This window comes from Tasmannia lanceolata, unplaced genomic scaffold (genome assembly GCF_043159265.1).
Source record: "Tasmannia lanceolata isolate RefF3 unplaced genomic scaffold, GAP_Taslan_0.1 ptg000008l, whole genome shotgun sequence".
NCBI classification, from domain to species: domain Eukaryota; kingdom Viridiplantae; phylum Streptophyta; class Magnoliopsida; order Canellales; family Winteraceae; genus Tasmannia; species Tasmannia lanceolata.
Genome location: NW_027518685.1, coordinates 58,097,347 through 58,108,240, shown reverse-complemented (window position 1 = coordinate 58,108,240; position 10,894 = coordinate 58,097,347). Strand labels below are relative to the sequence as shown.

The window sequence follows — 10,894 nt, the reverse complement described above, 5'->3', positions numbered from 1 at the left end:
TTCAGAACTGACCCATTGTCTACTAGCACCTCTGATACTTTCTTCCTGTTGCAAAGTAGAGTAATTTTGAGAGGACGAGTATGGTCCTTTCCTTCTGAAGGCAAGTCCTCGTCTGAGAAAGATAAGGCTTTTGAAGCTAAGTATAGTAACTGTGAAATAAATTTAAAGGTGAACTGCTAAGAATAGTAGCCATGAAATAAACTTTAATTAAGGAAAGGCGAACTGCTGAACATAGTAGGCAAGAAGTAAACTAAATCAAAGAATGGTGAACTGCTAAGCATAGTAACCATAAAATAAATTGGACAGAAAGGACACTGCCCTGAAGCATAAATTAAACTGAAGGGACATTATCTGTACAACAAGGACACCGTTTTGATATTAGAATATATTAAATTTTTACAGGATATTTGCAGTTCAATCCACTCCTAGGTGTAAGCTCAAAAAACTTGTGATCGGAAAATTTTCAGGTATGCGTTTTCCTTTCTTTTGATTCTCTTTCAGCTATAAGGGTTCCCTATCTTTTGATTCTTTTTTTGCTAACTTGATGTAAGGGTTTTCTTCCCTTGATTCTCTTTTCGTTTAATGGATGTAAGTATTTTCTATTCTTTGATTCTCTTTATTCGTAATTGTCATAAGAGTTTCTATCCTTCTGAGATCGGCAACTGATGAGAATCTAAGGGGGATCCTTTCTTTCAGACCCCATTCCTTTCAAATAAATTATTTTACTGATAAAGCTATAATTCTATTTGTATCCTCGAAACTTGTTTCCGTGATATATGTTTATGTTTAGGGTTTATCTTGTGATACCCTAATTCTGAATATGAACTGAGTTATGATATGATGACGGGTGGACGCGTTATAGTCCTCCATGTGCACGTGGGTAATGATGACTCTAGAGAGTGTAAATCTAAAAGATTATGAGCCGAGGTATGGCTATGAATGGGCCGAGATATGGCTATGAATGAAAGCATCTATGCTTAATGATGTCCATATATATTTCTTGATATCATGTTCTGTAAGTTTTCTCTATACATTTGGAAAGTATGTTGTGCTTATTCTTTCTTTCCATGTTTATAATGTAAGATGTTTTATCTGCAAAATATCATATTCTGTGGGACCCAATCTCGCGAGAGGGGTGGGGCGCGAGCCGCCACGCTCTCTCTTGGTCTCTCGTACCCACGCGATTGGCGTATACATTTTTATTATTGATTTTAATTCATCTTTTATGTGAACTTGGGATCACTAAGGCAATCCGAATTCCACACAAAAGAGACTGACAGAGTCGCCACCTAGATGTGGGATCTAGGACCCGAAATTAATCAGAAATCTAGACTCGTTACCTGGTTACGAGAATGTAAGGTATGGGGAGTTATCCACCACATGCACTATTCCTGCCCGATAATCGGTCTTCGATTACAAAAGCTAACTCTTTTAGATTTATTTTAAATGGCTCATTCAACTCTATGTTAATGTGTGAACTATGTGACATGCATCCTATGATCTAATTTCAATGTAGATCCTAAGTGTGTATCTTGATTACTTTATTTGTTTGAATTCAATCTAAGTGAAAGTTCTCCTAAAAGTCTAATTTCATAAAAAATCCTAAGTGATTTGATTAAGCATTTACGAGAAAATTAATATACAAAACACCACAATTTGTTGTAGTGCCGACTCGCGGTTGGTATGCCATCAGACATCCAAGCTGCCTACGTACCCAAGCCTCACTGGGATCAGAGTCGACGTAGTTCGGTGCACCTAAGCTAAGCTACTTATGCCTAACTCAACTAAGACACTGATCTAGACTAGATTGACTGTTTCAACAGTTTTAAGAGAAGTTATTTAATTCAAGTTGAAGATTTTATTATCCTAGGATTTCATCTAAGATGCTATATGATCCTATCTAAGTGCAAGTTGTCCCTTAGACTAATGCATGTTAACCTACATCCTAGGTAACTAAGCTTGTCCTAGGAAAAATTTGGGTGACTAGTGTAACTAGACCTATGGCACGGTTGCTATCCATAGCAAACGTCCGTGATGAGGCTGGACTCCTAACTCTAGGACTCCCTAAAACCTAAGACTCCATAAGTGTTCCTAAGTTGGGCTCTAATGGTTCTTATATCGGAAACCATAATCCAATGGTTCTGAAAGACATGAGATAAATTGATTCAAGTTCTTGAAGTTAATTAATTTCAAATTTCAAGGATTTTCAGTTTCTGGACATTTAAGGAATACCAAAGGTTCTAGGGTTCTCCAATTTCGGCCTCGAATGGCATCCAAGGAAGGGAATCGCGCGCTCTTTCCTTGTGCAATTTAATACTTAGGTTATAGCACCTTATTGCCTAGCATATCTCAGGATTTCCGTGGACAGTAACCTCGGAGCCAATAACATGCTATAGCTTAAATATTCAAATTGTCAAAGATCGGTTGCAATTGGGATACGATTATAGATGCACTGGCCATTTTACCAGGGAAATCTAAAGATCCTAAGATTTCTGTTTCAATGGATTAAAGAATTAATATGTAACAAAAATTTAAGGTTCTTTAGAAATTTTGATAATGATTTTTAATTAATTTCAATTTTGAGTGGATTTTATCAATTTTAAACCGCATGAGTGATTTTACAAGTGAATTTATTGCAAACCAATTCAAAATGGATTGAAATTTCTACAGCAGCAATATGGGAATGTATGTAGCTTACTGGAAAAGTTTTGCAGATTTTTACATTAAGCTCCTATTTAATTTTGATTTAACAATAATATGACCAGATTGTTAAAATAACACAGAAACTACTAGAAATAGAAATCTAAATTCATTGAAATTTCTACAGAAATAAGATATGAGTAAACATAGCATACTGTGAGATTTTCATGAATTTTAAAAACTATTTACTACCAATTTCGGATTTTTCAATTTTAAGACCAGATTATGGATTTACACTACAACTCTTAGGAAACAACATCCAAATCACTTGAAAATTTTACAGCAGCAAGAAATATGAAATATAAGACTACTGTAAAACTTTTGAGAATTTTAATTGTGATCTGATGTCAGTAAAAAGTCTCACAAAATCTGATAATTGTTAAAGAAAACATTAAATAATATATCAAACAAAATCCAAAAATTATCAAAACTTCATGATAGAATGTATCAGTATCATATTATTTTTTTACGAAATTTCATTAATTTTGGAATCTGTTTAGTATATATTTTATTTTTCTTCGTCAAAAAGATATTTTTGAAGAGCTTTCTATTTTTAAAACACGATTTTTGAGAAAATTACGACTCCGGAAAATGTCCTTTAACCTTGTTCTAATGTGATGAACACAAGAAAATTTTGAAATTCCACAAAACAAATCATCATGAGATAGCTATTTTTTCAACTTTTGTAATTTCTCAGCCATTATTTTAAATGAAATTCCACTCTTCACTCAAATTTTCAAAATTCTTTGATTCAATGTCCGATCCGATCCGATGTTTATTTTAGTCTATTTAAATAGATCAGTGTATTAAATTTCGGGACGAATCGGAATTGAAACACTCATGTAGATCGTGATTTTGAGCACACACATATAATATCGAATTAAATTCAATTAAATGCTAAAAACCATGCAAAAATATATAAAGAATACCAAATAATCCTGGAAAAATCTGAGAATAGTGCACCTACCTGTGATGGAGATCCTCGCCGAATCCAAAAGCCGAAAATTCTGAAAAATCTCGCCGACGCTCGGTCCTGCGTCCTTTCTTCCCTTTCTTTCTTTGCTTTTATTTATTTATTTCTACCATGTTGATCGGGCTCCTTGTCTTTAGGGTGCGTAGATCCGAGGTATACGCTTTGTTGCACCCTTTTTTATGATGAAGAAGACCCAAAGAACACTCCAATCATTCTTGATTGTATGATGCCTTGGAGAAGAAGAAGGAATTCAAGAATTCCTTTTTTGAAGAACACTTGAGAGAGAGATCACACTTCAAGGGAGAAAAGAAAAAAAAATTTCTTAGGAGGAGAGAGAAAATGGACGAATTTGTATTTTTTTCCTTTTCTGGATTGTTTGCTTTGATTTTTATATAAAAAAAAGTCAGGGTTAAGAAAGAAATAGCAATTTCCAATGTGAGAGCTCCCTTTTTGGCTTGTTTCCAATTTTTCCCTCTTGCTTTCTTTCTTTCTTGTTTCCAAATTGGATTTGATTCCAATCTTAATTTCTTGTCAATCAAGATATGTTATTCTCATTCCACATTGCTTCTTTGGAAGAAAACCTTTTTAAGCAATCATTCCTCTTTTCCTTCTTTCCTTCTTTTCATTTTTTATTCTTTTTATTTTTCTTTTAACAAATATGATGTCACCATTGTGACATCATCAAGGTGGGTGCTCAACTCATGTGGGTCAACCATGTGGACCGCCCACCATGGTGGTTGACCCATATGGGTGAACCCACATGAGCGCCATCTTTGCGGGCTTTAGCCCAATGGGCCATTTCACACGGGTTTCGGGTTTTTCCGTAAAAAATCAATAAAATCTTTCTAAATTCAACATTCTATATATGGACCTAACCCATTTGACATTTATGGTGCATCCCTCACACATGATCGGACCATCTTTTTTGGGAAATAACTTTTAGGACCAAAATGCCCCTACTTGACTGTTAGACATCCAAATGCGACCAAAATACCCTCAGATTGGTTCACCCCTAAAGGGAAAAATTAAAAATGGAAAGTCTTTGTAGTCAAACTTCAAAAATAGAAACTTTTAAAATTGGGTCCTTTCGGTGAGCAATATTAAACAGAATCATTTGGTATCCCCTGAAAATACCCAAAATGCCCTCAACACTTAAAATTTCCAAATTAATCGAAATTCTAAATTTAGCAGGTTTTCCAAAATTCAGGAAATCATTCATAATCTCTCAGACATATTTCGGGGATCAAAAGAATTACACAGAAAAAGACCAAATTACCCCAAGGTGCTAGAATTTTGGCGAGACTAGGGAAAACCCTGAGAAATTCTAAAAATAGCAGATTTTTGAAAATTTATGAACGGACTCAAGATTTCTTAGACCCAACTTAGGGACCAAATATGATATGTTTGGAAATGTCTAAAATACCCCAGAAGTGCAAGACTAAGAGAAAATCTTGAGAGATCTAAATTTAGCAGGTTTCCCAAAGCTTACGAAATTACTCATAATCCACAAGCCGTACCCTCGAGATGGTTTTGGACATATGAGAAATGATTGAAATATCCATAAGATGATGAAAATGTGGAAGCCCCATGAGTTTCTAAAAATAGCAGCTTTTTCAAAATTTGTAAAATCACTCAAGATTTCTCAAATATAACTCGGGGGTCAAACAAGACACATCGGGAATGACCAAAATACCCCTGCAGTGCAAAATAGGCAAAAATGAGGGAAACCCTGAAAATTCTAAAAATAGCAGGCTTTTTCATTTGCTTGGAAACTTGAACTTTCATCTTTCAGAGGCCAAAGGAACCCCCTAGAGACCTTCAGGATTGCGAATCAACTTCAAAACTCTCATAATGAAATGAAATCTACCCTAAAATGCATGGATGCCTAATCTAATGCTGAATACGGATATAAAAATTGATGATACTACCGAATCTTTTGCTTTTTAAAGCCTAGAAAAATGGGGGTGTCTATATATTCTTATGAGCTTGAAAATTCTACATCACTTGCTGTTTATACCCTACTGGGCTATTTGAGCTCACTCTTTTTCCTTATTTTATTGTTCCAACCCCTAGGTGAAGTAAAGATGAAAGATGAGGAACGTTAGAGTTGAATCCAGAACTGTTCCAAAGGATAAATATATTTTAAATATGTCTTAACTATGTCTTGAATTAAGATGTAATAAGATAGATGTAATTTTTGTAAACCCTCTAAACATAATTGTTGTATTTGAGATCTTGGGAATAATGAAAGTTTTTTAGAAAGATGATGTAATATTCTTCTACGCACCAAGCTGGTATTTCTAAAAAAATTCGGGTCGTTACATTTGGTATCAAAGCGAAGTTTAGTCAGTTTTGGAGATTAGGATCCAAAAAGATAGGACTAGGATTTACTCTATCAAAATGTTTAAGTTACAATATGGTTAGAATATGTTAACTATACCGCTAGTCGTTGGTTATTATAGGACTTATGTATTCTGTGATATTTATGTGAAATTAATATAAATGCTATGCTTATGAGTTATAATTTAGATTACTAACGTCATACTATGATTTGAAGATGGCGAAAAATCAAGAACAAATTTTTGCAATCGAGGCTGAGGCAAGGAGGGGATGTGGCAAGCCACGCAGAGAAAGACAAGCAAGAAATAAACAACCTACAGCCAACGCTAAAAATAACAACGCAGGAAATGATGCCATTGCCGCTGCATTGGCACAGCTAGCCCAAGCAATGACAGCAAACATGAACTAACAAAGTGCCCCATCTGCCCCACTTCAAAATGAATGAGCTATACTAGAACAGTTTATAAGGCAACATCCTGCTGCCCTCTCGGGAACTACAGACCCCTTGCAAGCTGAAAGATGGATTTACTCCATCGAAAAGATCTTTTCGGTGATCGACTGCACCAGCCAACAACGTGTAAGATTGGCGACGTATAGATTGGACAGTGATGCGGATCAATGGTGAAATTTAATCCGAAATACAAAAATCGAAGAAGAAATGAACGCAATGTATTGGAATGAATTCAAAAGAATCTTCCTCGAAAAATTCTTCCCACAACCACTAAAAGCTCAGCTGGTGAGAGAATTTATTTCATTAAAGCAAGAAGAAGGAGAGACAGTCTCTCAATATGAAGCAAATTTTACAAGAGTGGCTCGATATGCAACCCACCTAGTGACTGACGTTCAAAGTAAGGTGGAAAAATTCCAATACGGATTAAAGCCTAGTGTTAGGCGGGCATTAGCAGCTTCAAACTTTCAAAGCTACGAAGCCGTGGTGAGATGTGCTTTGAAAGTGGAAATTGAATATTTGGACTTTCAGCAGTTCAAAAACAAGTTGACTAGCAAAAAGAGAAAGAATGAAAACCAACCAGGAGGATCTGGAATAAAGAGACATGATGTCCAGGAAGTAGGAAACCAGCAACACAAAAAGAGAAAGAATGAAAGCCAACCAGGAGTATCTGGAACAAAGAGACCTGATGTCAAGGAAGTAGGAAACCAGCAACACTGCTCAAAATGTGGAAAGAGACATGGAGGTGTTTGTTACGTGGGGACACAAAAATAATTCCAATGCGGAATGGAGGGACACGTGGCAAAGGACTGTAAGACGGTCCCAAAACGAAAACAAAAATCCAACTTTGACTCGGAACAGTCAGTCAACCCTCAAGCAGACCATGAATGCTTGCCCAGACATCAAATGTTTCAATTGTAACGAGATGGGACACTATTCAAATCAGTGCACCAAGCCTATAGCAGTAGGAGGAGGTCGACAACAACAACAACAGCCAAAGGGACAGGCCCATACTTTTGCTATCACAACTGCTGAAGTGGAGGCAACGAATGATGTGGTGACAGGTACTTTGTCTATAAGTTCAAAGAATGCACATACATTATTTGATTCTGGCTCTACGCATTCTTTCGTTTCACCCAGGTTTGCCAAGCATTTGAACATACCACTTCAGAAGTTAGATCTTGAACTTTTTGTTAAAATGCCCAGTGGAAATTCTCTAGTTACATCAGGAGTTTATCGAGCATGCTCTGTTGATATTTGTGGTAGAAAATTATCGATAGATCTTATCTCCTTACCTATGTTAGAATTCGATGTTATATTGGGAATGGATTGGTTGACTTTAAACCATGCAAACATAGACTGTTACAGGAAAGAAGTCAGGTTTACTATTCTTGATCAACCCTAACTTGTATATAAAACCCTTGAAAGAAACAAAACCCCAGCATTAATATCATCATTGTAGGCAAGACGATTATTAAAACAGGGTTGTGAAGGATACCTCGCTCAAGTTGTGGACACGAGTAAAAAGAAGATGAAATTGGAGGATGTGCCTATTGTGCAAAAGTACGTGGATGTATTTCCTGATGATCTACCAGGACCCCCACCGGATCGGGAACTGGAGTTCTCTATCAAGCTAGTACCGGGAGCAAATCCAATATCCAAAAGACCGTATCAAATGGCGCCGATAGAATTGGAGGAACTAAAGAAGCAACTGCAAGAACTATTAGACAAAGGATTCATCCAGCCCAGTGTATCACCCTGTTCTGTTCGTAAAGAAGAAGGATGGATCAATGATGTTGTGCATTGATTATCGAGAACTGAACAATGTCACAGTAAAGAACAAGTACCGTTGCCCAGAATCGATGACTTGTTCGACCAACTTCAAGGTGCTATGTACTTCTCCAAAATCGCTCTCAGATCTGGTTATCACAAGCTGAAAGTAAAGAAGGAAAATGTTCCAAAGATGGCGTTCCGCACGCGGTACGGACATTATGATTTCGTTGTCATGCCATTCGGACTAACAAATGCCCCAGCCATATTCATGGGTCTAATGAACAGAGTATTTCACGATTAGCTTGACAAATTTGTGGTGGTGTTTATCGACGACATTCTTATCTATTCTAAGAGTCGCGAAGAACATGAGGAACATCTGAAGATTGTTTTACAAACACTTCGACAGAAGAAGTTGTATGCCAAATTCAGTAAATGTGAATTCTGGTTGTAGCAAGTGGCGTTCTTGAGTCACATAGTCACCCGAGAAGGAATTTATGTGGATCCAGTGAAGACTAAAGCCGTCGAAGAATGGCAAAGACTCACGACAGCAACCGAAATTCAGAGTTTCTAGGGACTTGCCGGCTATTATAGAAGGTTCATGGAAAACTTCGCTCAATTAGCAAATCCATTAACAAAGTTAACTCGGAAAGGCGCGAAGTTTATTTGGACCAAAGAATGCGAGGAAAGCTTCCAAATGTTAAAGAAGAGACTCGTCAGCACACATGTGCTAGCATTACCAACACCAACCGGAGGATTTGTGATCTACAGTGATGCATCAAAGGAAGGGCTCTGCTGCATATTAATGCAAAATGATAAAGTTATAGCTTATGCATCACGCCTACTAAAATCTCAAGAGCAAAACTACCCCACGCATGATATGGAATTGGCGGCAGTAATCTTTGCCATGAAGATCTGGCGACATTATCTCTATGGGGAAAAGTGTGAAATTTATACTGATCACAAGAGTCTCAAATACATATTTTCCCAGAAGGAGCTGAATATGAGATAGCGAAGGTGGCTAGAGTCGCTAAAGGATTATGACTGCACCATTCATTATCATCCTAGAAAGGCGAATGTAGTGGCAGATACATTGAGTAGAAAAACTTTCGGAACCTTGGCAACAATGCTAACCACTTAAAAGCATTTACTCCATGATCTGAGAAAACTTGGTATGGAAATAGTGGGACCTAGAACCAAGGGCTACATAGCACATATGGTTGCTCAACCATCACTATTGGAGAAAATCAAGGCAACTCAAGGCGACGATCCTGAATTACAAGGAAAGATCGAAGCAGTTCGGAAAGGCAAACTTCCTGAATTCAATGTTGATAAAGATGACATCTTAAGATTCAACACAAGATTGTGTGTGCCCTCTGATCCAGAATTAAGAAGGAAGTTGCTGACTGAGGCACATAGTTCGACATTCTCTATACACCTAGGGAGTACGAAGATATATCGTGATCTTCAAACCCATTATTGGTGGAATAATATGAAGAGACACATTGCTGAGTTCGTGTCTACATGCTTGGTTTTCCAACAAGTTAAAGAAGAACGACAGCTACCAAAGGGAGCCTTACAACCACTAGAGGTGCCTATGTGGAAGTGGTATATGATAGCAATAGATTTCGTTACGAGACTACCGAGGACTACGAAAGGATCATCATTGATCGAATGACGAAGGTAGCTCATTTTATCTCAATACGAGAAAAATTTTCCTTAGATCACTTAGTGAAGCTCTACATCAAAGAAGTAGTCAGGTTACACGGTGTACCAACATCCATTGTGTCTAATCGTGACCCGCGTTTCACATCTAATTCTTGGAGGAGTATACAAAAGCATTGGGGGACAAAGTTGAACTTCAGCACTGCCTTTCATCCTCAAACAGATGGTCAATCCGAACGGACAATTCAGACACTGGAGGATATGCTTTGAGCTTGCGTAATAGACTTTCAAGGTAATTGGGACCAACACTTACCATTGGATGAATTTCCTTATAATAACACTTATCACTGTAGTATACAGAGTGCATCCTATGAATCTCTCTATGGTAAGAGGGGTAGAACGCCGACGTGTTGGGATGAGGTCGGAGAAAGGAAACTTCTAGGCCCAGAGTTAGTACAAGAAACTACTGACAAAGTACGTATGATCCAACAACATATGTGGACAGCTCAAAGCAGACAGAAGAGCTACACCGATCATCGACGTCGAGACCTGGAGTTGTTGATGACCGGGTATTCTTAATAGTATCACCTTGGAAGGGCGTGATAAGGTTCGGAAAGAAAGGGAAGCTCAGTCCCAGATATTTTGGACCATACAAAATTGTAAGCCCAAGGGTTCCAATGGGTTAATCATTCATCTTACCTTTTTGTTTTGATGCTAGCAAACTAAATTGATTAGCATTTGCGGACTGATGTGTTGCTTTGAGGTGTTGTATTATATACAGGAATTTCATGTCATAATCACCATTACACAACTCTTCACAACACATGACTTGTGGATCAAGGATCAAAGGAACCAAGAGCTTGTACCTATATTGGAGTCATCCTCATTTGAAGATCCTCAAGTAAAAAAGCTCATCATGAAGATCCCATAAGTTCCTAAGCAAGTGTCAAGAAGGAGCTTGGAGCTGAAGATACCATTGGTGACACCTCATGCACCTC

The 10,894-nt window shown here is 37.4% G+C and overlaps 1 protein-coding gene across 1 annotated transcript; it reads left to right on the top strand.

Moving 5' to 3' along the window:
- The first annotated feature begins 7,386 nt into the window (after positions 1-7,386).
- LOC143883095 (uncharacterized) lies at positions 7,387-8,268 on the top strand. Its single transcript, XM_077386457.1, has 2 exons — positions 7,387-7,836; positions 7,945-8,268. Exons 1-2 carry the CDS (start codon positions 7,387-7,389, stop codon positions 8,266-8,268), a joined length of 774 nt encoding a protein of 257 aa, XP_077242572.1.
- Positions 8,269-10,894: the final 2,626 nt, after the last annotated feature.